At 48.3% G+C, this 27,331-nt stretch overlaps 1 protein-coding gene across 7 annotated transcripts in view; it reads left to right on the forward strand.

The window, feature by feature from the left end:
• Window positions 1–27,331, forward strand: part of LOC8033753 (protein dopey-1) — a 66,861-nt gene that overhangs the window by 14,039 nt on the left and 25,491 nt on the right. For 4 of the 7 annotated variants that reach the window (XM_042291704.1, XM_042291706.1, XM_042291705.1 and 1 more), the window contains exons 8-20: window positions 311–605; window positions 856–1,249; window positions 2,520–2,783; window positions 3,808–4,040; window positions 5,390–5,599; window positions 7,441–7,541; window positions 9,272–9,683; window positions 10,643–11,704; window positions 15,374–15,533; window positions 17,596–17,800; window positions 19,025–19,256; window positions 21,275–21,466; window positions 25,015–25,140. In XM_042291704.1, coding sequence (XP_042147638.1) covers window positions 311–605; window positions 856–1,249; window positions 2,520–2,783; window positions 3,808–4,040; window positions 5,390–5,599; window positions 7,441–7,541; window positions 9,272–9,683; window positions 10,643–11,704; window positions 15,374–15,533; window positions 17,596–17,800; window positions 19,025–19,256; window positions 21,275–21,466; window positions 25,015–25,140 — 3,886 coding nt within the window. The remainder of the gene's footprint in view (window positions 1–310; window positions 606–855; window positions 1,250–2,519; window positions 2,784–3,807; window positions 4,041–5,389; window positions 5,600–7,440; window positions 7,542–9,271; window positions 9,684–10,642; window positions 11,705–15,373; window positions 15,534–17,595; window positions 17,801–19,024; window positions 19,257–21,274; window positions 21,467–25,014; window positions 25,141–27,331) is intronic. The other 3 variants (XM_029995747.4, XM_029995748.4, XM_029995750.4) reach the window with 1 other exon arrangement.

Below are 27,331 nucleotides of genomic sequence, written 5' to 3' on the forward strand. Positions count from 1 at the left end.
GCGCACGGGTCTGCCGCCTTGTTGCATGCACTCTGCGTTTCGGCGTGCTTGCCACACGAGAAGGGTCGTGTATCCACTCACAATGACGTAATGTGCTGGCTTTTGTCTCTCAATTTGTATTGCTAGCCCTCTGACCTGGACGAAACAACGCTCACGCTTCTTGGTGGCGATCTAATATTTTACAGTTTGTTAGGATGCCCTAACATCCTGCCCAGTGACATCCGGTCATGAAGGTTTTTTTTTTTACGAAATACTAGAAGTACACTTGTTGCAGGGAGTTCACAATCCTTCCCTCGTGCATACCGTGCAGGTCGCTGTACTTGGAGTGCAGCTCTGGCACGCTTGCCAAGTCGCAGCAGGAGAAGCAGGCGGACCGCACCCACTTTGAGCTCGTCAAGACGGCCAACCTGCTGTTCAGCTCCCTGGAGCCGGACTACCTGTGGGGCTACGTGGCCAAGAGCTTCCACGGTGCCTGCGTCAGGAGGAGCGCCGACCCCCTGCCCAGGACCCTCCAGTCAGGAAAGGTGGCCCCCGTGGGGTCTGGGGCCCCCACCCTCCAGGAGGTCTGCATACTCTCAGAATTCCTCCTTGAAGTCATCTCCATGGTGAGTCTGGGCTACGGCGTCGGGCTTGACGACCGGTTCGAGGGTATATGATTGTTTTATGCGATTGCTTGGAATTACACAGATGCACCAGTTCTCAGCAAACAAATCGTGCTGTGGTTTATCTATTTATTGAATCTGGGCTTGCAATCCTTGGCCGTCATTTAAGGTAGCCGTGCCAAGTTCCCTGAGACTAAGGCGTTAGAGAGCCCCCGTATAAACACTGTGCCGTCATCTGCTTTTCGGTTGAAAGGACTCGTACATGGAGACGGAGCATTTGCCAGACCTGCTGCACAGCGTGGCCGAAGACCTGCGCGAGCACTGCAGCTGCCTGCACCCTCCAGAATTGAAGAGCGCGCTGGTGCTGTGCTCCCGGCTCCTGTCCAAGGTGCAGCCCTCGCTCCAGCCAGGTGGCTCCGAGGCTGTCCCGGGCACGACCTCCCGCTCCAGCCAGCCGGACACCTGCCTGGAACAGGCCGTGCCCCCGGGTGGGGCTGACGACCTTTGCTCGGCAACCATGATGGCCAACTGCGTGGCGTCCTTCCAGAGGCTCTTCCTCCGCTTCGTGGAGCTCTGGGTCCTGGTCCAGCCGCAGGAGACACTCGCCCTGTTCGGATCTGCGCTGCTCCGCAAGCGAACCATGCAAGGTGGGCTGTGGGACTGTCTGCAGATGGGTTTGGGCGAGGCGGCTGGATGACGCCACTGCCTCGAGTGATTGGCCAGTTGGACTATAGTTCTGTTGGAACGAGATGTAAGACCGAGTCAAGCCCCGAGCAATTCGTGCATTGTTACACGGACAACTATGTTATGTTTAAACATTCCCAAACATGTGGCAATCAAACTCTAATTTAGTCACTCTCAAGATCAGAATGGCAGGGCGTGTCTCTTAAACGCCTCCATGCGCTCCGTGCCTTCTGTCATGCTTTTGCTGTGCGTGTGCTTACGAGGTTGGAAAAGACGCGTAAGTGTTGTCAAAGGTAGGAAGCTCGCACTGGAGGTGAGACAACCGAAGCTGTTCTTATCTTGTCAGTGACCAGAAGTTCACAAAAATTGAGGTGTGCAAATACATTTGTTCACATTATGTCATAAATTTTTTTATTACATTATTTTTGGTCCATATTTTTACATGGTAGATTTCCAGTGACACTCAAGAACGAAGACAAATAAAAGGCATGCTCAAAACATGACAGACACTGACAGCCTTTTCTTTGTCTTGGACCTTGAGTGCTGTTTGATTTTCATCACGTTGAATGTGTACCAATCGACCCAATTCTCGAACATGTTACGTCTCTATCCTGGGTTATATGCACGACTCGCAGGGTTTTACCAAAAGCTGTCTTCTTATATTAACTTTGTTATCTTGTTATAAATAGTACCAGATTTTCCAGACCGTAGTTTTCACCCAGCGCATATTTCATACCTGGTGGATATTCTGCACATAAAACATTTATCCTGCACAGTACATATCAAATAAGGCCTGCTTTATTAGCACACAAAGAAGCTTAGCTGTAATCTGTTGTATTGTGCAAATATTAAAATTTTTTAATAGTAGTTTTGAGTGACTCGCTATTCAATATGTCTCTTTGTTTTTTTTCCCCGCCTTTTGTTCAACAAGCCCCCGAAGGTTACAAACACATTCACGAAAAGAAAACGCTGCAGATTCAACTACACACAACTCTGTCAAGCGAATGCTTGTTCGGATTTTTTGCACCACCCCCTCTTTCTCCTGTCCTTTCTTCCTCGCATATCTGTGACATACTGGGTTTTCTCCGGAGATTAAGATCCGTTGTGCGAATACGCCATTAAAGAACACGTATAGTCCGCAGGCTACGTTCTGGAAAATTTGGGTACCTTTTTAGTCCTACTTGTGAAGATTCGTTTTGTTGAGCGACTTGTTTACTTGCGCTGGCGGTGAAGGTGATCGAGAGAAGGAGCTGCACAGACTGCTGGAGCAGTGCCTGCGGCGGGGGGAGGAGGACCCCTACCGGAGCATCGACCTTCCACGCCGCAAGACCCCGGAGAGGGAGGTTGCCCCGGAGGTCAGCCTGGAGCTCCGGCCGGAGTTCTCGGACCTCAAGGAGGCCTACGCCTGCCTCTGCCAGCTGCTGGTGGAGCTGTCTTCCTTCCCCGCCTCCCTCGCGACGCTCAAGACCATACTGCTCGTGGAGGTGCCGGGCACAGGTGACGCTCCCTGCCTCCTCGTTCAAGCCGGTCTGGCGCTGCTAAGCATACTACGCTTGGTGTACTGGCACTTAACTTCGTTCCCCGATTCTTTTGTGGGTGCCGCCATTTGGGCATTCAGTGCAGAGTGAGTGTAATTAGCGATCGTTACGATTGGAAAATGTGGCTTCACGAGCTTTTGATGCAATATATGGAAGCACAGGTGTTGTCACCTTGCTTTGTCGCGGACCGTTTGAACATTTCTGGGTGACAGAAAAATGTTTCCTGCGGTTTCAAGTGAAGCTTTGGATAACTGGCAACAATGACTCTGAGCACAGAGATGGCTAAAGTGTCGCTACATTGAAGCATAGCTCACTTAGTGGCTCTAGGTAAGTCTTGCGACAGTCTGAAAGATGGCACCGCCAAAACTGGGATTGGAGTGGCGCGTAAAAGCCTATTGCTTGTGTGTCCTCGGTATCGATCAAACTGCCCTAAATCAGACACCATTTCAAACGACCTTGCCTAGAAAACCTAACTTTACAATGCGACTAGTGGAGCATCTTTTGTCTATGGGGGAAGCGTACTCAGCGGAGCTAAAGCAGTCAAGAATTCCGATATGGGAACATTGGAAAATATCCTAAACGTTTTGGGAACAACTCTTTCATTCAGAAGCTGAAAGGAGTGCCCCAATATATTGGAATTGAAATAAGAGTTTAGAATATAATATTTGTGCACGTTTATTATTGACCTCTTCCTATACAGTAGAACCTCAATGACAGATTTTGCCGGAGACTGAGGAGAGATATGTGATCCGTGAAAATGTAACAATTGATTCTAATCAGAATACATCCAAGTATGCAACTCCTGAATACATGCTTAGTTGGAGCGAGGAAGGTTACATTTTTATCTTGGTCTTTCTCATCCGGCAGTGTTAACAAATGGCATTTTAGATATACTAGAACTTGATCTAGGCCATACGAAACACACTCGTGGATGCACACCGATGTAAAATTATGACATGCCACTTGCCTTCAACTCCCGTCAGCAGAAGGTCCGGAAGGCACTGGCGGCCTCCCCGACTGGCTGCGACAGCTCCTGATGCTGTCCTGCTTTGCTCCCGACCAAGACCTCCTGATCTCCACCACGGCAACGGTGCTGGAGCTACTCGAGCTGTCTCGGACCGCGGCCGCAGCTTTGGAGCCCTCCTTTCGCGACGTCAGTCGCTGCCTGACTCCGGGGGGGAGTCAGGCCACCCTGGCCATCGTGGTGGTGCCCATGGTAGGGACTAGAATATTTCATACTTGAAGCCTACAGGGAAGGCGAGGCAACAAGCACAAACTAGCGTGAATCCCTTGCTTTCAAATGTGCCTTTTTAGCTCGACATTTCGTTCTGCGAAAGTGCACATAGAAGTTGCAATTATGTGCTCGTAGCCTCTTTTGCCCTGTAAGGGCTGAACAGAGTTTAGTTTAATTTTAAATTCACTTGTCATAGTTATCAAATTCCTAAAAAAAAAAAAAAAAAAAAAAAGGAAAGTTGTTTTGCGCATGTTTGAACAGCTTGAACGTCTTTCTGCCTTGGGGTGAGACAACTTCACTCTCTCTTCTGCTCGAAAGGAGCAATGTGGCCAGCGCAGTATGACTGATCTGGGGTCTTCAGTGCGTTTCATACAGTAGTGGTCACATGAGTGCACTTTTATACATTGGCCAGTCGCGTTTAAACCGGCAGGGGCGACGTTGGAGCGCACACTTCTCAAATGAAAGCTTGAGCGTCGATTCTCGGGTTTCTTAAATTTTTTTGTTGAAACTTCAAAACTTGCGAACAAAAACAACCTGTGTGTGTGTTGTCAACTTTAACACAAACTCCCTTCTATGAGTAGTAGTTTTTTTTATGAAAAAATTATCATCAAGGTGTGTTGTGCACAAGCGTCGTGAACGAGTGACCCGCCTCTGTGAACGCCTCGTGCGTGGCGTTCACGGAGGTATTGCTCGGCAGTACATTTGTCGATCCGAGCGGGAGTGGTCATGTGAGAGCTCACTCTGCCATAGTAGGTATAACCTGTCAAACTCGGATCAGTGCTCATCGGAAGTTATAAGGCTTACAAGGCTGTAATTGGTTGCAGAAGTTTTGACAGTTGCTCGGCCATGGCGTTCTTGCGTTCGACACATAGGGTCCAGAAATGGCACGAAGAGACTCGGGCATTGAGGCAGAGGGGTGCTAATCCTTGCCCACCCCTCGACCTTGGCAGAACGTGTCTGTCTCCATAGGGAGCGATTAGGGAACGAGCACGATTGTGTGATTAGACTGTAAGACCCCCACTAGAAATAACATGAGTTAGACATGTAAGCTTTGTAATGCGTGAATAAATGTAAGTTGCATATTTGGTTACGTGGTTGGTGTACCCTGGTGCCCATGCACCTTCTGCAGCATGCACAAGACGTCTCACATATATACCCCACTGCGGCTGCATTTCCGGGACAGCCCATCCGATTATTTTTTTCCCAAGTCTTGGGTTTCCTAGAAGTTGAAAGTTCACTGGCTCGCCTGCACATTTTTTCTTATTTCTACCGGGAAAACATGTTTATTTCTGGGCCGTCTCGAATTGCTGGCAACCCCTTTGAATCCCCAGGTGCGCCCGTCAGACCTGAGCGCCGTGCTGGAGCAGACGCGCTTTGTCCGGGTGGTAGCCGGTAGACTTTGGGAGCTCCTCGAGCCGCACAGGGAAGCGTTGCACCTGAGGGCAGTGGAGTTGCTGCAGCTGCTGCACAACGTGGCGCCCGAGGGGGACGGGGCCTGCGAGGATGTCCTGTGCAGGGCGCTTTCAAGTGAGGACGAGCAGGTGAGAGGCTGTGCCCTCCTGTTTGTCCTATAACTAACTCCCTGGAGGCTGAAAAAAAAATTAGTGGAGAGGTTGTGTCTTCTCAGTTCTTGTACTTGTCGAAACAGCAGATGGTCGGAATCCCTTTTGTCTAACGTCCTGGGGACTGGCAGAAAAATGCTCCATTTAGCTTGACCCTACGCTCAGAAGTAAATGTGTATGCAGGATGTGTTTTTGTGGCATTCTTTAAAATTTGTAGTAAACATTGCAGCTTAAAAAAAAAAATTTTTTGTTATGTTGTGTGATTTTATGTTATTTTTTATGGGATGATGGGCACTTCTTGAATTTTTGTTCCTTCCCATAAACTGTTTGAACACAGTGACACCGGCGCCTGGTATTCGCATTCAAACAGTTAGTACATACTACCACCGTGATAGAGACAAAGCCAGTTAGCTCTACGTCTACCCACACATTAACGCAGTGGTAAAATGTTGAGCTCACAGTCGTGGGGTTGTGGGTTCGTGGGGTTATGGGTTCGATTCCCGTTGGGGTGCATTTTGGATTTCATTCCATCTTCAGAATTTACCACTCTTTTTATTCCATATTCCACATTTGGTAACGGTTTCCGTGGTGTCCAGTTGCACTTTTCTCAGGGACCCCAGCCCTTTAGCACATTCTGCATTTACATTAGGTAGATATGGGAGTCACTTTGTTTTAATATGCGTGGTGCAAGGAACGGGACATCAGGGTCCCTAGTCTACACAGCGGGACCGAGGAACCAGGACATCGCCACCTGTTGCGATTGGTCAGTGGTGCGGCGCCGGCCAATCGTAGCAGGCAGGGATGTCCCGGTCTCTTGGTCCCACTTGATCCCGCCGTGTAGATTAGGGCCCCAGAAGTCAGAACATACTTTTTGTGTAGCGTCGGGTCTGCGTGAACGGCGTTCAGAGCGAATACTGAATGTTTTGGAAGTTGCCAGTGAAAGTTGAAAGGAAGGCAGGTGTAAGAAACCTGGTTAAAACCTAATCATTAAAAGAAAAGAAAACAGGGTACTGCTGTCAAAGGACCATACCATCGTAAAGCCTTTGATGATGCGCTCGGTCGACGGTGACTGCACTAGAAATCGATGGCAATTAATTTTTTTCTTTAAATTGATTTGTTTTTGCCTCATATTTTTTAGTTCCTTGTTTTTGCCTCATTGAAGCATGCTGTTTGTTTGACATGCACAAAAGAAAAGGGAAGGAAGAGAAATTACTGGGGCGTAGGTGGGGAAGAAAGGGGAAAGGAATCTGTTCTTGCTGTCACTGTAGTGTGTGTGAGTGGTAGAATTTATCGGCAGTCAATTGCAGAACCTTTGTTTTTCAGAAAGTTTTATTCCTTGAGCAGGTATGTTCTTTTAAAGCTGGAGTTTGTTATGGTGGTCTGGCTAGCGAGTTCAAGCAATACATAATGAGCCAGGAGTTTATTTTCTTCATGAAGCGGGTGTTTTTGTAAAGCAGGTATATGTGACGTGGTCGTTTGACTGTAGTAACCAAACCTCATTCATTGTACAAATGTTTGCATGATGCTAGGTCAATCTTCGTTCTAAATTTTATAAGTTTGTCGAAAATGTTTTAGAGCTGCAGTTTGTTGCTTGATGACAAGCTCCTGATATGCTGTGCTTTGCATCATGGGAAGCCAATTCTCTGCTGCGGCCTCTCTATTATTAACTTAAGTGTATTCAACTCACTCTTTTATTTGGCCTTATCTCGACATGAGATTACTGTAAGAACCCAGGTGAGCGGTGTCTGACATATCTGACCTTTTGTGTGTGGTTTGCAATCTGCTTGCTACAACAGCTTTTTGTATCTCTATTTTTGCAGGAACAAACTGAAGCTCAGAAGAGGTTTTCCATCCTGTGGAACCTTAGTAGGAATCTGAAGTTCAAATCTACTCCATCCAGTCTGGTTCGTTCGTTTGACAGGTTGGTGTTCCTTCTTTTGCAGAAATTTGTGGGAATCGGGTGAATTACAGTAAAATGGATAGGTGGGCTAGTTGGTGCATGTTTAACTCATAAAACGCCTAAAAAACGAGAACAAGAGGAAGACGAGACAGGACCAAGCAATCAGCGCTTGGTCCTGTCTCGTCTTCCTCGTGTCCTCGTTTTTTAGGCGCTCTACAAGTTAATCAGGTGAATTAGTGTGTCATACTCATCTTTTGCATGTGCATTTTTTGTAAAATCCTAATATATTTTTCTGATGTTTCAATAAAAAGTTTTGTACAATTTTATATAAATAATTATTAATAATATAAAACAAACTCAAAACAAACTGTGTAATTTTTGCATAAAATAATTTTCCTAAAAATAATGTTTTATATAAAATTATGATAATATAAACTGTATTTTTTCAAAGAGAACCAAAACTGTTTAAGGAACTTGGACAGTGCTGGGAAATAAAAGAGGTGCAAGACCTGACAGGACGTGTTCTTCCAAACTGGTAAACAAGCTTCTAATGATTGCAACATTTATCTGCTTGCACAAAAAATAAATTACCGTGTTTTCCGGTTGAAATTGAAATTTTAGCCGATGCGGACTATCTACTAATGCAGACTATACAAGGATTTTTTTTTTTTTCTAGATTGTTCACTTTGACAAGACGTGAAGGGTTTTATGAATAACGATGTATGTTAATGTTGATTTACGTATGATACAAGCTTCTTTGGGAGCTAATACAGCAGTCATTTGTCAAGTTGTGCTGTGTATGATTTTAATGCGAAAGCATTAACTGTCTCATGGAGCGAAGCCAACATTGTCAGTAACCGTCTGTAGCAGAAAAACGGCACCCACAAGCAGAATTCCCATTGGCTGCAATGTGTCATATCATATGTTTCGTCACGGAAGGCAGGGGGGCGCTCAAGGTCGAAGCGGACACGTTGCCGTGGAGCCGGCGGGTGGCTGCGCCTGCACAGTGGGGGAGCGTGATGTCACAGCCGGCACGCCGTGTAAAAAAGGGAAGACGTGGCATGCTGCTTCTTGGAATGCACTGCACGTAGGAATGCTTTCGCATTCCTACACGGAAGCAGTCTTAAGTGTGTCTGCCGAATTTTTTTGGTTCTGACTGAGCACTAAGTGCAAACTATTCACCAGGTGCGGTCTATCTAAGCAGATACTTCTATTTTTGACCCCAAATTTGTCGCTGCGGACTATGCACCGGGTACAAAAAATATGGCGCATGAAATTTGGCAAAAGTTGGCTCATCAACCTTGTACCTTGATCCTCTGGTGTTTCTAGTTGCTCAGAGTAATGTGCTCGGAACAATCATATAAGGAGACCGACAGGCCAGTATGGTCATCCACCAAATTTCATGTAACTACGACGGATGCTGTGCTTTTGCAGGGCATTTCGAAGCTCACATATAAAGGTTAAATATTTTGCATAGCAGTACAACTCTAGATGTGAACCGGATCGAATCTATGGCTCGACGAGAAACAGAAACTAAGCGGGCATCAGCGAGCGAGCCAGGCAGCTGAGGGACTAAAGCGGGACACGTACGCGAGGATACACTGCCTCTGTGCATAAAGGCAGCAACCGATGCCAATGCTACAACGTTAACCATGGCGGTTGCCGTGGTTACATCGTTAGCACAGCACGACACAGTTACTATTCTTTTCACATATCTGATGCTCCGTGTCCGTCTTTGCATCCCTGGGCAGGTGCCTGTTCCAGATGCTGCACTGCCTGAGCCGCCCCTGGGGTCCCCAGCGGGCAGCTTCCCAGGTGTGGCTGAACCACTCGCTGCTGCGCGGCGACCTGGCCCGCCTGCTCGAGCCGCCCATGATGGTGCTGCTGCACCCGGACACGGCGCGCATCTCGGTGCAGCACGTGAGCGTGCACTCGGGCATGGCCGCCACGGTGGAGCCCGTGCCCGTGCTGGCCAGGGACGAGGCCTCTTCGTCCGAGGCCCGCATCTTCGCCATCAGCAGCGTTGGGGGCAACGTCATCTACCACGTGGACAAGGCCAAGGTGGCGGCCGGAGCCGTGGCCCCTCTTGCCTCCGTGAATCCGGAGAAGAGGGTGCTGGCGCTCACCTCCATCGTTGGTCCCGAGAAGGGCAACGGGTCCAAGGTGAGGACCGTTCTGTACCGCCGCGGCGGTGGTTTTGGTTCTTCGGTGGGAAGCTGTTTGATATATATTGATTGCCTTATCTGGCGGTGACTGCCTAAGAACTGTGGCGAGGAAATGTCTGTGACCGGTTGGTTTTGCAAGTGTGAGAACCATTGCAAAAGCGCTCTTTTGCATGTGGCAGTGGATCCTTTGTTTCTTGCTGTGGCAGAGGTTAGTGTTCTTGCCTCGTATAAATATCTTTGCTAGTTCATTCTGTGTGGAAAGTTGGATTTTTTAACCTGACAGTGTTTACGAGCTTGTGTCACAAAAAATCCGGTGTCGGTAGGACCAAAATTCTCATAATGCAACGCGGATGGCCACGTGTGACGTCACACGTGGCTGGGACGTCATGACCCTTGTCGACCTGCTAAATTTGACGGGAAACTTTTCCGCTAAATTTAGCAAAATATCTTTCCCACAAAATTTAGCGGGCCAATTCCAATGAAAACGTGACGTCACGTGACACGTGACGCTACCAACTAGACCACGCACACATGCTTGCACGGCTTGGAAACAAGCGCATGTTTAATGAGGAGGCTTTGCACACGGGGCACGATAACGCTATCACCTTCCACTCTTAAAGGCGAAGCTTAAGCGCCCCCCGACTTCTTTTTACATCCTCGCACAGTCAGCTGTTTGGTAGATTTATGAGCAAACTGCTGGTGCACTGGACTTAAATATTGTGCCTCTTGTGTTGCCTTATACTGCAAAGAGAATGCTAGGAACCAGCCGCTTGTCTATATTTCGATCATATGGCACTTATTATTTGCTCTCCAAAAAGTTTTCCCTGAACTGCAGCATATCATCTCACTGTGGGATAAACATGCAAAATTACAAATTACAGTGCAATTGCACCTGATTTCTGATTTATTTTTCCGGGCCTGCTCCATGTTCCGACCCATGACACGGCGTCTTTGCAGTTGCAGGTCGTGACGCGGAGCTCCAAAGTGGACGTGGAGTTTCCCCCGGCTTCCCTGGACTCCCTCCACCAGATGTCGCTGTTCGTGAACCCCTTTGGCTCTCTGACGTCCCTCACCAATGACTACCTGCTGGACTCCTACGGCTACGACGCCCCTGACCTCTCCAACGCCACCCGCATCCACGGGACGTCGCTTCGCAAGAGCTCCTTTGACGAACCCGACGAGAACGCCGCCAGCGACAGGGAGGACTCGGCGCACGAGATAGTGCGCTCGATCCTGGACGAGATCGTCGACCTCGCCACGTCCATTCCGAAGGGTCTGCACGACGACGATGCCGCCGCGTCAGACTCCGTCTTCCACGAGGAGTCCAAGAGGAGCTCCGTCGGAGCGTTTGCTGGCCAGCCAACGGCCCACCCGCTCCACTCGCACCTGCTCCTCTACTGCCAGGTGTTCGACTCTCAGAAGACACTTTACGCGCTGGGCGTGCTCAAGCTCGTTGTGGAGTCGAACCCGCGCGCGGCGCTGTGCAGCATGGCGACGACGAGCGTGAGCAGCTCACTCTCGCAGCGCGGTGCGCAGCTGCAGACGCTGTTGGCCCGGCACCGCAAGTCGATCTTCGGCAACAACTTCCACGGGGAGATGGCGCCCGAAGCCCTGTCCGGGTACCGCAGCAGCATGTTCCTGGAGGTGCTCGTATCGGCCTGCCTCTACTTCGTGCGTAGCTACTACCCGAGCCTGCCGCAGGCCCATCTCACGGCCGCCGAGCTGTCAGGGAACCGGGATGTGCGCCTACTATGCTGTGAGCTGCTCCGGCTGGTGTTCTCTGAGATGGTGGCAGTGGTGCGGGACAGCGGGCGCAGCTTTGCAGTGTATTTGGGGGACCTGCTGATGCGGTGCAAAGTGCAAAAGGCACTGCTGCACTGCCTGGTGGCCTCGGTGTACGGGTTCCAGCAGAAGACGGGGTCCGACGGGGAGCGGGCCATCACCACGGACATCATCGAGTTCAACGAGAAGGTGCCCGTCGGGGAAGGCCTGGCCGAGGATTTCCAGGAGACCTTCCAGGTGAGGGATTTTATGTTCCTTTACATTGTGTGCGTGTTACATGGCACGTCCGCGTTTGCGTGTGACAAGAGCAGATGTCATACTGTTGAAGCCGGTTATAACGAAATAGTGGCTACAGCGAACCGATCACAATTTCTCATTTCCTTTTGACTTCGTTATAACCGAAGTCGGTTTTAACGAAATAGCGGGTATAGCGAAGTGATTTCCGTTTCTCTTTGGCTCTCTTATTACCGGTCTCGACGGTAGTCGCGAGTTGTGACGTAATGCACATGCAAAGCCTTGTGCTCGGCTGGCTGGTCCATGTTCGATTTGTAAATATGTTGGCATTCTTGGTGCAAAGTAAACCACATCCTGCGAGCCCACTGCCAACTATATCGTTACAGCGGTAGATGTTAGTGCACCCTCCTGAAAAAAAATGCTCATGTATGAATGCAAAACCCCCCTCTTCAGCAAAGGCACTGCTCTCCCTCTTCCCGTCGTTCTTCACACCAGGGCAAGGCTCCCTCTCTCTCCCCCCTGTAGGCTGACACCGTCCTTGCTCCGGCAATATTCTCCGCCACTCCTTTAGCAGCCGCCATTGCGAAATACCCACACTGTCACGGTGCGCAGTCACAGTCCCTTGCTACCCCACTGCTGCCACCCAGGAAAGAACCTAGATTTGAGAGAGGGAGCAACTCCAATTTAGTGGCAGACGCCTCCTGGGCAGATAGGCTCAAGTGCGTCTGCATTTGGTTGTCTCGCGGCCAGCGTGGCAAAGAAACCAGGCAGAGAGGCAGACATGTTGGCAGACGGTGGAGGCTTTTGACTCTTTGCAGGCTGCAGCTCGTTTTGCAAACTTGGCCCACAAACCATGTGACGCTGATGGAGTTGCCCCCTTCGTTAAATCTAGGCTCTCTATACCGACGAAACACAAACTTCAGCGTGAACTCGGTGCCATGCGCGCTTTCTTTCTTTGTGTTTCGTGTCAGCGTCGCTAGTCGGTGTGGTCGCTCTCTGCGCGGAAGTATAGCTTCGCACAAGCATCGATTCGGCGACTGATTGCCACTCAACGATGGCGAGTCCTTGCACTGCCAGTACCTTGGCGGGGAAGACAAAGGCCATCTCTTTGAAACAAAAGCGTGCCGCCTTCCTCAACGAAGTGCGCATCAACGGGAAAAATGCCGTCCACCGCCGGCGTCCTCTGCGGCAGCCGTTGCAGCTGTCAATAGGGCTCTGAACGTGGTTCGTACATAGCTCGCGCAATTTTCTTTTGATCGGAGCTTCTCGCGGTTGGCGAGAAGTGGCTCCAATCCAGCAGAGAACTCATGCAGGGAAGCCTCAACCGCTTTCTCCAGGCACGATAAACATGTGCCCGTAACGGCCCGTGTTATCTTTATTTTTTACGGCGGAGCTGTTAAGGATTAGTTTCCCCAGTGTCGTGTCCATGGACAAACAAATGTCGACACAAAACTCCAGACAGCTCCCGCCGTCGCTCATAGATGGCGGCAACCTTTTCAGCCTTTCCACTCTGGTTTTCACCAGTGTGAAAAGGCTGAATTTCTCTAGGCGTCGTCCTAGAAGCCGTCCTTGAGGTTGTCCTAGCTTTGAGGTTGTCCTAGACGTCGTCCTTGAGGTCGTCCGAGAGGTTGTTTTCGAGGTCGTCCCTAGGTCATCCTCTAGGTGTCTTCCTTGAGGTCGTCCTTGAAGTGGTCCTTGAGGTCGTCCTGGACATCGTCCTCTAGGCGGCGGCATTGAGGTTGTCCAAGAAGTCGTCTTTGAGGTCATCTTAGACGTCGTCCTCTAGACATCGTCCTAGATGTCGTGAAGATAACAGCTTTGCTGGTCCTCCATCTTCACGTGAAGTGGAAGGGCTCTACATTTGTTTTATGCGTTAGCATTAGAACACTCGTTTTGTCGAAAACCCGGTGGTGTCTCGTTTGTCAGTGCTGGGTAGAGAGGCAGAAGGAGGGAGAGAGGCTGAAACGTGCGAAACTCCCATTGGTCTGAAGTACTGATGCCAGCATGCGTTAACCTCTCCCTCTCTCCCTGGCGCTGACAAACTGATAGACACTTCGGGGTTTTTGATAAAACGAGCCCTTTCGTTTTCGTTAAAGTTACGCGCCAGAGAGGAGGAGGTGCCACACACACCTCCTGATAACAAAGCCGTAGTACAGAAAGAGATGGCGTCATTAGAGAATGCCAACCCTGGATACAGATTGGAAACGAGTGCTGCGTCAGCGCTCTGCTTCGAGTCAAATTGGAGCCAAACGTTGACGCAATCATCGGGTCGAATCTGTGCCCAGCATTGGCCTTCGCTGATGACGCCATCTCATTCAGTACTACGGCTTTGTTATCTAGGGGTTGTTGCGCCATGGCACGGTGGAGTGCGGGCATGCTCAGTTGCCGCTCTGCCGTCGCTGGTTGTTTTTGTCTGGGTTTCCGTAGTAGTGGTGCGTGTGCTATGATGTGTGTGTGCGTAGTTAAAATGATGGATGCAGTTCCCTCCATGAGTAATATGGATACGGTTCCTTCCACGAGTGGTAGGGATGTGGTTCTTTTCACGAGCGATATTGAAGACTTTATCTAAGGGCGTCAACATACTCTGACAGGCAGAGTACAGAGAAGGGGTGAAAAGATTTACAGGAAGATTTATTGGTGGATTTTTATGGAATCCGTTAGCATGACCCTTGGGAAATGATACGTACGTCGCCTTTTGGGAAACACTAACACTGACCCTGTAACGAGGACAAAAAGAGGCAGCAAAAAATAGAAGAAGCAAAAGAGACCAAAGGAGAAAAGTTAAAGGGTCAGTGTTAGCGTTTCCCAAAAAGGGACGTGTGTGGTGTTTCCAAGGGTCATGCTAACGCATTCCCTAAGAATCCACCAATGGATCTTTTGTTTAACGAGGATACGCTGGAAATCTGTGTACCTTTACTTTCATATCAAATAAAAATTTGTGGAGATTCATATAAAACTATGGTGGGTCACAATATGGTCTTGACAACCAGCCAGGCAAAAATTGGTCAAGTGGAAACTTCGCTGCGGTCCCAGTCAAGTTACATCTACATTGCATGATATATTTGCTTTTGTAGAGATGCTTTTTTCTACAAGCAAACTCTTTTTTAAGATCGTGAAGTCTTTGACACGCAAGTTTTTTGGGTCAGCTATCGTCGCTTTTACTTATGTATTCATTCAACTCACAATCTGTTTTTTTTGCTTACTTTTATGGTGTTTAGATATAACGAAGAAGCGGATATAGCAAAGTGATTTCAGATTCCTGTCTACAGTAATATGTGAAACGGCAGCTTGAAAGCGGGATTTTCGTCGTGACATAGACTCGTGTGTCAGAAATATGCATTTTTTGAATTTTTCTTGCTCTATTCACTATGCATTGTATTATTCAGCATTATTCCCATAGTACTTGTCTGAAATCAAGCTATTATTTGTTATTGCTATTATTTTTAGTATTATTACTGTTTTTTATTACAAACTACTAATGTTTGACTATTTGTCTCCGTGTGTTTGGTGTTCTTTTTCAAAACACGCACGTCCTATGTGTTTTGACAGGTAAATAGACTGACGTGCAAACGGCTGGAGGCCTATGTTTCGGGGTGATAGATTATCAGCAGTTTGTTAGCGAGCTATTTCTTTTGTATTTAGGTTTGTCTCCTCATTTTCTCTGTGCTCCAGGTGTACCTGCTGCAGCTGATAGCAGCCCTGATCATCTTCGAGGACCGGGTGGCAGCACAGATGGGCGACGACACCCACCCGGCACACAAGCCCAGCACGGACAAGGTGGCCCAGAAGACACGCTTCCAGCCACAGATGTCCACCCTTCGCTACCAGCATGGTGCATTGTTTTTGCAAGTTGTTCCCTCATTGAACTTCCTGCTGACGTTCAGTTTTTGCTCTGGGACAGGCGATTTCCAAAACTATTTGGCAACTACACTCCGCAACACTGTTGGCACGAAGAAGCCAGCGGCGGTTTTAACTGTTCTTCAATCAGTATTTAAGGACTGTCATTTAAACTAATAGTGTAGTGGTGGAGAGAGCTCACTAACCAAAATGGTGAATTTTGAACATAATTTAAGACAAAACCCAGAGACTGGGAAGAAGCTAAAAACGAACACAACACACAAAGTCTCAAACATGGCTGAATTTATTTGAAATAAGTTTGAGTTTATATAGGGTTTAAGGATCCCAACAAACCAGCTAGTTTGTGTCCTAACTTGTTGTTGGCAAATTTTTATGCCTGCCTTTCTATTGTAGAATGTAAAAAAGCGCCAAAGTCGTGCAGTGTATACTAGAAGATGCAATATTTCAGATTTGAGTGACCCTTTAGTTGCCGTAGACCTTGAGTAAATTGATCTGCTATTCAAGGGGACAGAGGTGCCTCGAGAGTTGCAATTCGCACGACATGCGAGCTCTAACGTTGAACTTCTGCCTAGATCTGCTTGTAGCTCTTGTCACTCTTACGGGGAATTCCCTCGGTGTATTTGGAGCAATCCAAAAGTTCTTCATGCTCACGCCTTTGGAGCAGTTTATGCTAGCGTGCGTTTGCAGGTGCCAGAAGGTACCTTAAACAACCCGTAAGGTGAAACGCAGCGATAGCTGAGGTGTGTCGTCGGAGCCGCTAAGGTGTCATTTCGAAGCAGGTGGACTGAATGAATGGTAAAGGTGCGAGCGCACACCATAGAGTCTGCTCAGGCGTTTCGTATTACACCGAGTAACAGACCGGACGAAAATTCCATAGCGTTTTGGAACCAATGAGGGTGCATTAAGTGGAGAGCATTTCAGCTGTCTATGTTAGAGGGGAGCATGTTTTCGTAGTTCACTTCGGTACGAAGAGTCACACGTGCTAAACGAAAAGCGCAGCATAAACGAACAGTGAAGTAGACAAGACGAGGTGCACTCTCAAATGGAGGATTATTGAAACAAACAGATGCTATTAATATCTTCTTTCTGGCTATTTGTTTTGAAAATAAAACTCTATCTGTCAGGTGCATTGATGGGGCACCAATGCACTTGCTTTCCGTTTACTTTCTGATACAGAATGCATCGTAAAGTTCTGAGGCAGTTTTATCTGCTTGTCTCCTCAGATTTGTTGTTCGTGCTACGGTAATTCTGGGTCACAAGGGCACTTATCCCAGTGCACTGCCAGATGGCCTGGCTGGGACTGTTTTTCTGACCATACATTTTAACTTGCTACCATGCATGACCATGCATGTTTTCTTGCTTGCTTGCTACCTTGCTATCAGCGACCTGTGGAATGTTTTGGCAGAGAACCGAAAATGACCAGCGTCGATACGGAGCGCGGTTGACGGTGCGAAACCGCGAGGTGTCCTACTAACAGCTATCGCTGTAAAATGTGCCCCCAAACTGCTCCGAATCCACCGAGGGAATTCCTTCTTACAACTTGAACTGTGACAGAGACAAGCCCCTGTACTTACCTGTCGTGGTGAAGGTTCTCACGACCAAAGAACTGAAGGCTGGTTGACACACTTGTGACTGCTTATGACCATATGCCTTGAAATCTGTTACAACGAGAAAACACACTAGCACCATCTTTCGGGTAGTCATGAAATACTTGGCGTTTCCATATATTTTTTTCTTTTTTTATGCATCCTTCTTCCCTTTTTTTTTTTGCTCATTAACCTTTTAAATGTTTTAACAACCATTTCTAATGATAGCACATACATTTGATCTCGCAAATAATGCAAAACCTTCGCTCTAATGAAATGCAGTTCCAGGGTCGCCTCATACGTATATGGCGCCAACTTGCCGGTGCGTTCTCTTGTCATGAGAGGTCCCAAGAACTCGGTCGTAAGCAGATGCAAGTGTGCGAACGGGCCTTCTCTCCAAAGTTTGAGAGAGTTGTCGCATCACACATTGCTCGCCCGTGCGTCGTGCAGGGGTGCCGATCCCGTGCCAGGCCATGTTCGGGACGGCCACGCTGACGGCCCTGCGGCAGCAGCACAAGGCCCAGCTTCACTCCCACTGGCTGAGCCTGGTGATGTGTGCCCTGCCCTTTGCGGGCAAGTGCCTCACCCAGCTCGTGCTCTCCGTGGCCAGCCAGGTTTGCTCAAACCTCGAGGCCGTCGTCTCCGACAGGGCAGGGTCAGTGGCCACAAATCCCTGCGCGGAACTCTGCTTTGAGAATGTTCCGAGATTAAAGAAGGGGTGAATGGGGGCAGCTAAGGGGAATACGAAACGAGGCTGTGCTCTTGAGCACAGTTGAACAGTTTCCTCTTTTAATTTTTTTTTTCCTAGTGGAGGCCCAGTCACCATTATAAATTAAGGTACTCTAACCGCTTATTCACACTGGAAGCGGATCCACGTTCGCAAAGTAGTTGCGAACACGGTTGTATAAAGATCCAGTACAATTGCACGCGCACTTGATGTCATCGAGTGCGCATGCAATTGCACTGGATCTTTATACAACCGCGCAGTGTGAATGAGCGGTAAATGAGCTAGGAGTTGAAGATTATGTTTTGCCCTGGCAGAGGCGCTAAAAAATGCTGGATGACCACAAAAGAATAACATACATTTATTTGCGAATTATCCCCCATATTTACTTTGTATGCTCTTTTTAAGATCTTTATCCAATTTCAAATTGTCCAGTTCAGAATGAATGTGAAAGTTGCCTTTTTGGTAGGGTGCGCAATGTTTTCTTAAAAGTCTCGGTGATACCAGCTTGAAGTGTTGGTGTTATGTTCTTTCCAACAGACTTTCGTTTTTACTGTTACTTACCACTTGTCCAACTGACGGTCATCCTTCGTGACAGTACTCAAAGCTAACATCCATCTTTTGGTCATGGTCAGGGTGTAAGATAGACAGGTGGGGAAACGGCCCATTGAACCCTACCGCAGCGCCGTGACCGAATTGTGTACTCGTCTGCTTGCGGGTACCCCCGACTTGCGACAGATAGCGCTGCGGCGAGAGGAAAAAAAGTCGGAATCGGATATGCGTCGAACTTTATGGGAGAGTGCGCAAAATAAACCGAGAGCACGACAGTCCTCCATTGAAAATCCACGAGAAACCATCTCCGTCAGTTTAGCCGGTCGCCATTGGTCGCTCACCCGGAGTGAGAGTTCGCGGTGCTCCACATAGATGGCGCCACAGAAAAAGAAAAAGCAGAGGGGGACACAATCCGGTCGCTCATTTGGCTCTCGTTTCCCCACCTGTCTATCTTACACCCTGGTCATGGTGCTGATCTGAAACGAAGGCTAGAGTTTCACTCATTTCAATATTCGCCTCGTGACTAAGGCAAGCAGCGAGCGAAGCGCAATTCGGGTGCGCCAAACTGGACAGTGCTGCGAACGTCCGTTTCCGTGAGTGCAGGCCCGGCGTCCAGGGAGAGGGTGTGGCCAGGCCCCCGGACTACCTCATCTCGTTGGTGGAAGGGCTGACCCTCCTCTGTCACTACTGCCTCCTGGATGGGGTGGCGGCACCGGCTGTGAACCCGGTCACCCAGCAACCGCCCCCCGCACCGCCGGCCCTCACGCCCAGCGCCAACGTTTCCCAGATCATCTACAACCTCATCCACGTGTTCTCCAACACCGACCCCCAGAAGGTGCCGTGGAACGTTGCACTGTGGTCTCTCTTTTAGCTTTAGTGCGGAAAAAATATTTGCAGCTTTTTGTCACAGTGTGGGAAGAAGTGACAGCAGCGGCTGTTATTGCGCATAGTGACCTCGATTTTTACAATTATCCACTCAATATTTCCTCGATCACACACAACGCACCCTCGTGGTCTCTGGGGGATATAGGAAAGGGACATTGACTCATGCACTGTGGGGACAGGCAGGGACATTGACTCATGCACTGCTTGCATGGGTCAATGTCCCTGCCTAAGAATACTGTTATGAAAGGTGAGTTGCTTTATATCAGATAGCATTTCGCAAGAGCCAAGTGCATGCACTTTGGCCAATGTCATGGAGTGCACATGATTGGGAATTTTCTTCATGGTGCAACGCCGATGCCGCGAATGCAGCTGGTAAGTTCCTATAACAGCTGTTGCTCTAAAGGAACCCTGAAGCCTTCTCGTACGTTAAGTGTCGAACTGTTAGTGTGAACACGACATTGGTACATTTTGGGATTTTTGCTTCAAAAGGGTACTGATGTGTGCCAAACTTTACCACTCGGGTGTTTGTGCCCCATAGGAGCGCTTCCTACCACATTCGGTTTTGGTCATAAGAGAAAATGAAAATAACCAGCGACCGCTTATTCGCATTAAAGGAGTCATGAAACGCTTTTCCAACTTTTTCGTGTTTAGCTTTCCTCCTCAACTCATAAATCGCGCATTGTACCAAACAGTTCAAGAAGTCGGAAAGGGGTTTGTCCCCTCTTGCTCGGAATCTCGCTTTTGTAGCCGGACACAGCCATTGTCCCCCTAGAAGATTAGCCCGTCACTCAAAATTCCAACTAGTTGCTTTCCCCACCCCGTTCACCCCGAAGCTGACAGTGCTGTGGAAGCTACGTGCTCGTTGGGCCAGCCACACATTTTCCACATGATCACGTTCTCTCGCGCATACCGACCCGCAGAGAATGAGGTCAGGTGATGAAAGGGAGGCGGCTGATTGGTCCGGCAAGCGCGTAGGTTCCACCGCAATGTCAGCTTAGGGTTAAAGGGATTAAGTGAGGTCCGGTGTCGCGTGACGTGCGCTTGGGCCTGGTGACGCGCTGCGGGTGCCCGGTTATGGTGGCTAGTAGCCCGGTGACGCGCTGCGGGGTCCGCGGATGTATCACAGTGAAAAGGCGGAGAGTTTACGAAGGGAAGGAGGTATGAAATAGTCCGCTATGTTTTGCAAATTTTCGTTGCGAAAGTCAGGCTTCTGACTTTCTACCTTTGTTCTTTTGGCCCACTGAACGATGTGCTATTAGTAAAATCCCAATATAAATTGATTTACTCCAGCCCAAAATTTGTTTCATGGGTCCTTTAATGATGTTGTGCCATGTTGTGCTTGTCTTGAAACTTCTTGATGCAGTTACATTTCTTGGGAAACAAAATCAGTTATTTTTGGGGAGTGGGCGGCTATTTGTACTAACAATTTGTTGCTTTTGAAGGCAATGAATCTGGGCTTCTGTTTTGTGAACCTTTGAAGAGAGGTGCCTTTTTATTTTAAGCCTGAGCACGGCTGGGCTAGTATGAAAACTTGTACGGCCTTCACTTGAGGGGTAGTCTCTCCTTCCCACCGCAACTTGGTTGGATGGGTGCGACCTTGCCCCTTCGAGGGAACTTTAAGTCACTCTGAGGAAGTACCCCTGTTTCAGGGGTACCTCCTTAGAGAACGCAGCTTCTTCTTCGTCTTATCAAAAAACAATTTTCCATAAACGAGCATTTTTTTTATTGTAAGCCGAAAGTATTCCTATCGGTGCACTACAGTTGTTTTGTATGAGTACATTTGCGTACAATTTTAATCACGGTGGTTTGAACAGTCATTCAGGGTGGCTCGGGCAGTATTCGATGGGTTTGCAAGGTCGTGCTCTTGCGCGGTAGAAAAAGTCCCGTCATTTTTTAGCGAGAGCAAGGGCTGTAAGGGATGCCGCCGTCTAGCCTGGCCATGGTCTGAGCTTGTGGCCGTCTGTCCAGGATCTGAACAACCGGGAGAGCGGGGGCAGCCTGGACCCAATCCTGTCGACACGACGCTCCCTGCTGAGCAACCTGCCCCGCATCCTGGCTGCCCTGGTCACCGTCTGGGAGGCGGTCTCCCGGGACGACGGGGGGCCCCCCGCCGGCAGCGGGGCCAAACAGTCCCGGCTCTGGATCATGGGTGCGCCCAAGGTAAAATGAAATCGGCCATCTCTCCGGCATTTCTCGAAGGCGTTCCGAATGCGTAGCCTTAAGAACAACTTTGCCGACGTCCATCCGAAACTGCAGTCTGTCGCGCACGGTACACACTGCTCTGAACTGCCTGTAGGCCGCTAAATAAAAACCTGTTTACAGACTTGCATTTGCTTCGGACCGAGTTGTTCCGATCTCTTACGACGAGAGAGCACGCTGGCGCCATCTATGAGATGCCCCTGAAACTGCATTTCATTCGAGTAAAGTCTTTGCGGTATTTGCGAGATGAACTGTAAGTACTTTTTATGAGAAATGGTCATGTATAAGATTGCCAAAAGTTTTTTGAGCCAAGGAAGAACGAATGATGAGCGAAATAAATAGGAAATATAGAGAACTACCAATTGTTCACCGGCTATCCGATAGATGGCAGCACAGTGTTCTATCGTCGTAAGAGGTTTCAAGGATCACGGTCTTAGGCTGTCGCAAGTGCTTGAACGAGCCTTAAAGCAGACATGCAAAAGAAAAAACATTTTCTTTTTTAAGCAGCCTAAATAGAAAAAAAGCATTGTAAAACAAATTTACAAATAAAAAAAATAAAAAAAGTTTTAGAGCTATATATACGGGACGAAACGAATTTGTGATTGGCGCCCGCAGAAAAGTGGCTGTTACGGTCAAATGACTGGCCGATATGGTCACGTGGTGCTTGTGCTCTTTTTGGAGCTTCATATGGGCTCTAAAAGTGGCTTATTAATCTTTGTTTTAAGTGCAAAAAAAAAAAAAAAAAGATTAATACATACCTTTTAGAGCCGAAAGGAAGCTCCTGAGAGAGCGCAAGCACCACGTGATGGACCTTTTCGCCAATTAGAAATTGACGGCAGCGGCACGCCGGAGTGTTCCCTTCCGTCAACGACTGCGGCGGCGGCGGCGGCGTGTAAAAACGCGTTCAATTGGTGGCGCACCACACTCGGCGTGCGGCAGCGCACAGGTCTGCCACTTAACAGTGGTGGACCTGTGCCACTGTCATGTGTCCATTCGTTGTAGTTGGCTCCCATGGGTGCCAACTACAAATTCGTTTCGCACCGTAAGTATAGCTCTAAAAGTTTTTATTTTTTCATTGTAAATTTGTTTTATGACTTTCTTTTTTCCATCTAGGTTGTTTAAACAAATTTTTTTTTTTTTTCATTTGCATGTGTTCTTTTATGGCGACTGGCTTCGCGTCACTGCTGGACTCGGCAATCTCGTCTTGCCCCATGCATTCCTTCCTGCTCCCTCTTCACCTTGCTCCGCCCGCCATTGCTGCTTTGGTGGTGCACAAAGCCCGAACGCGAGAGCCTTTTTAGTATGTGTAGTCCGGTTTGCTGCTGCCTAGTTCCCATTGAGAAAAGTTCCCTCTCCGAGGGCAGTCAACGGTTGCGTGCACAGCGTGCCACGGGTGACCGCAAGCTCCGCGCTACACGTTGCGTTGAGGCTACATTCCAGGTTCGGACGTGAAAGTGCCATCAGCTGGCCCGATAACCGTAAAAAGAGCTAGGCTCGTCCAGTTGACTGCCGAAGCCTCTGATTGCGCAAGTTCCGAATGCAGCGGCAGTTTGCGTCGCTCGCCGCCACGTGCCAAGAACAGGCACTCTAAATCGCTACGACGAGCGGGTGTGTGGCATGCTCAGTTTGTATTTGACCTACAGAGCAGAAACTTTGGGTGCTTTCTAAAATCTAAGATCAACCGTACTGGCTCAGATCAGGTTCCTGAGTAATATCCAAGCTCGGTGCTGTTTGAGCGTAGGTTTTTATTTAGTTGTGATTGAGATCCCCAACATGTTCACGGCGGTTGGTTGATGAACCGCGTCTGTACGACATGTTGCAAGATACGACCCTAGCACATATGAGGTCGATAAAAAGTTTTCTCATAGGCTTACAGTGTGAAAAAGTTCTTGTATAAATAGGCTGAGATTAGGGGAAGTTTTAGATTACTAGTTGCTTCTGCTGAAAGATTTTTTTTTTTTTAAATGTATTATAAGAAAGCATTATGCAATCTTTAAAAAAAAAACATATCAAAATGTTTTTTTTAAGGTAGCACGAATCAAGCAGGAAGTTTCTTTTAATGCACAGAAATCATCTTTTTCTGCACACTTGCATTCCTCTTGCTGCTCTCTTTGTAATCTTAATGAATAATTTTGTTGTTCTTTTCGCAGAGTTTTGATCAACGAAGCTGGATACCCAGAGTCATACTAATAGGAATTTGGGTTTTGTTGTACTCAAACTGCGTAATCTGGCAAAGCCAAATCCAACTGCAGCTTCCTTGCAAGGGCACTCGGAGTGATCCAGTTGCTACATTTGCGCCATTTTGATAAATTCCCGCTTGCCTGCACCTTGCTGCGCCCAAAGGGAATACAGTAAAACCTCGTTATAACAAAACAGGATATAACAAATTAATGGATATAACAAAGCAATCATAATTCCCCTTGCTTGCTAATAGTGGGAAGAAATGGACATTGGCTATAACAAACTAATGGTTATAACGAAATAATTACGACCGCTCCTTCAACTTTGTTATAACGAGGTTTTACTGTAATTGCACCAAACTGCGCCAAGGCGAACATATCTGCGAACGAATTGGTTTTTGTAAGAGTTTGTTTTCGTCTGGCAACTGTGGGAATCCAGAGGGGTTTGGCCATCACAATCCGACCCAGGTTTCCGACTCCGCAGGATTGTTTCACAGGGTTCGCACCAATTTTACCGACATTCCTAACGCACCACAGTTTTAACCATTTTAATTGCATTTCGAAGCACACTACTGAAGATTAGCAAACACAAGTAATTCTTTTTTTTTCTGCGTGCTCATGTTCAGAAGCGTGGCACTGTTTTATGTGAATGTGCTCGCACATGCGGTTCCCATTTCATTAGCATGCTTGGTCGGGACTGCTTGGTTATGAATTGTTGCCTTTTTTAACGTCAAATGATCTGAATCCTTCATTGTATGACTTGTTAATATGTCTATACATTAGGGAAGTCCCAGAATATTTTTATTCATTATTTGCTTGTTTCACGTGATGAAACTTTGTATGGTGCTAATTTACCTCTCTATCTAGAGCAGGGTTCTCAAAACCCCGCCCACGGACACGCTCTGTCCGGCCCGCAGATGGCCGCGGTCTTTCCAGTGATGCCTAACTCGCGGCCAGGCGTCACTGGAAAGACCGCGGGAGAGGAGACCCTCACCAGCGTTCTTTCTGCAAAAGAGGGAAGAGGAGGGAAGAGCTTCCACTTTACTCTTAAACTGTCACCAACTATAGTACAGCATAACTGCTAAATTTGGGTTTTTAATGGGCATCACATAACTGATCGCATAAATGCATGCTGGTATCACTAATAGGGAACTGCACCGAATTGCTCCAAACTTACGTGTATGCTGCTCCAAAGCTACTTCAAAAAGCGACTTTTTCTGATACAAACATGGCTCCATAATGAGATTTTTTCTGCTCCAAAAATTGCTCCAAACTCAAAGCTGGCTGGACCACCACTGGGCACTGGCCACTCGTTTGGCTGAATTCCAGGTGGTGAAGCAGCACATCCTGAGTTTCCTGAGCCCCATCTCGCTGAGCTATGGTTCAAACTTTATGGCCGCCGTTGCGGTTGTCTGGTACGAGCGGAGAAAGAAGAATGCGGTCCCTCAACGTAAGGTGAGCAGCGGTGCTACCCTCTCCACGGCCTCTTCTGCATTATTAACGTGGGCTGCCTCTTTGATGATGATCCCATCCTTGCGCACTAAGCACATGGTTCCTTGGGTTCCATATGTGACGAGACACCAGGTCTCCTTGAGGAAGGAGTTCTTTCTTCTTGGAGTCTGAAAGGAGTGCACCCACGAAATCGTTTTTAAATAAGAAGAATCACACAGTAGCAGTAAACGTTTTTCAGGCGACAATATTTAGAAAATCATATGATCTGGGAAGACGGCATTGGAGCTATTCATTCTGTGTTGACTTTCATGACTGTAGAGAGCTACCGGATGTGTATTCAGACATAGTATGTCAATGGTTCTTTTTCTGGCACTGTTCAAAATTTGGGGTTGCCATATATCATATTTACACGATTGTAAGTCAACTCAATTGCAAATCAACCAAGCTAAACTTACATTGCACGTCAACAAAAAAAAAAAAAAAAGATATATATATTTTAGGGGCACATTTTACGGCAAACGCATGAGAAGGGCAGGGTGTCTCTTTCGAAAGCCCAGCCTCCAACACGCGCTCGATGCCTTCCAGTGTGCTTTGGCTTTGCACGCAGGCATGAGGCGCACGCGGTGCCCAATCGTTATCGAAGCTAGGAAGCGCATGCTGGAGGTGGGACAGCTGAAGCTGCTCCCTAGTCGTTCTCACTGTGTCTGTGAATAGAGACTATGATTCGTCCGCGCTTGTGCTGTCGCTCCCGTCGTCATCGCTGCTACGTTCACAAAGCACATCGTCGGCGTCATCCAACGAAATCTGGCACTTCGCAAATGATCGCACAAACCGCATCTTCTGTGCTTGCTCAGTGATCGCGTCGCACGTCACGGGTTGGGACCGATCGTGCACTTCTGCGCGTACGTTGCAAGCCTGACCTCTAACTCCGGGAGGCACCCAGACCTGTCCGGACTTTGTCCCGTGGAAGCCTCTTGTAGTTTGTCGTCATAGTTAAGATCATGCGCTGTTGAAGATGCCACTGCAGCACTGCCTGCTCCGACAGGTCTAACTTGCATCCAGCAGCGGAGTTGTGTATTGCTTTTGGATAAAGAATGGCCGAAGTGAGCACCAAAAATCTAAACTGCCTGGATCAAGCATGTCAATACAGAGAAACGTAGCTGGCACACCACCATGATCTCGACACTTGATCAAATAATGTGCGACCGTGAATCGTGATAAAAAAGCAGCAGGGAGTGAGGCTGAGTGAGGCTGTTCCAGTGGCCATTCCGGTGTGGCTCTTGGAGCAAGTGCCGCCACGCCCTGGAGTTGGGCGCGCCGTGTGCCGTTTACCGTCATGCATTTGGGCTGATTTGCAAATTGCCATCAGTGGTGCTAGCTTCCACAGATTAAAAAAAAAACCCGAGGTACACCTGAGCCCTTCTTATGAGTTGTGAATGCGAAATCCTGCATGCCGTTCCTCCGCTTCCTTATTTTGTCTGCGGCTTACTTGCGTCGACGGTCGTGTGCGCACGCGCTCTCCTCACCACGCTGACCTTGGGCGTGGAGCAGTGGAGCCGCTGCTTCGCTGACATGCAGCGCCATGGTGAGGCGCTAATTGAAGCTGACGCACGACGGCTTCATATCATTGCCATTTTGCATGGCTTTCTGCGTGGTTTCAAAGCTGGGATGCCTCAGATCACGGCTTCGGGAATTTATCTGCCATTCGGTGTGGCTGATGACGTTGGCTTGGTCCATGAAACAGTTACCGTATTTGCACGAATATAACGCAAGTTTTTTTTCGGGATTACGTGCTCCAAATTGCACCTCGCATTATATTCGGAATCGAGTTTAGCCACGAGGCGCATAAGTTTTGGGAAATCCAGAGGAGAAAGCCATTCCTCCTGCTCAATCCAGGAGATCGGGTGGGAAAAGAAGTTGGGGTGTGGGAGGGAATTTACTAGCTATTGGGTCATGTGAAGGGGCAAATAGAAAACATAAAAAAGCATTTTTATCGCTTTTGTGTTTGTACAACGCGCGCACGCCACAGAAACTTAGTCGCAAAAACTCAGCGCGCGCCATACGCGTGCGCTATGCGGGAATGCGGGCACTAGCCAATTCAAGCCAAGCCAGGCCAAGTCAACGCAAGCCAAGACGAGACCACCAACCGCGTTTGTGCAATCGTGCAACACGCAACACGAGGCGTTTGTTTATG

This window comes from Ixodes scapularis, unplaced genomic scaffold, assembly GCF_016920785.2.
Source record: "Ixodes scapularis isolate PalLabHiFi unplaced genomic scaffold, ASM1692078v2 PGA_scaffold2__306_contigs__length_199485367, whole genome shotgun sequence".
Classification (NCBI taxonomy): domain Eukaryota; kingdom Metazoa; phylum Arthropoda; class Arachnida; order Ixodida; family Ixodidae; genus Ixodes; species Ixodes scapularis.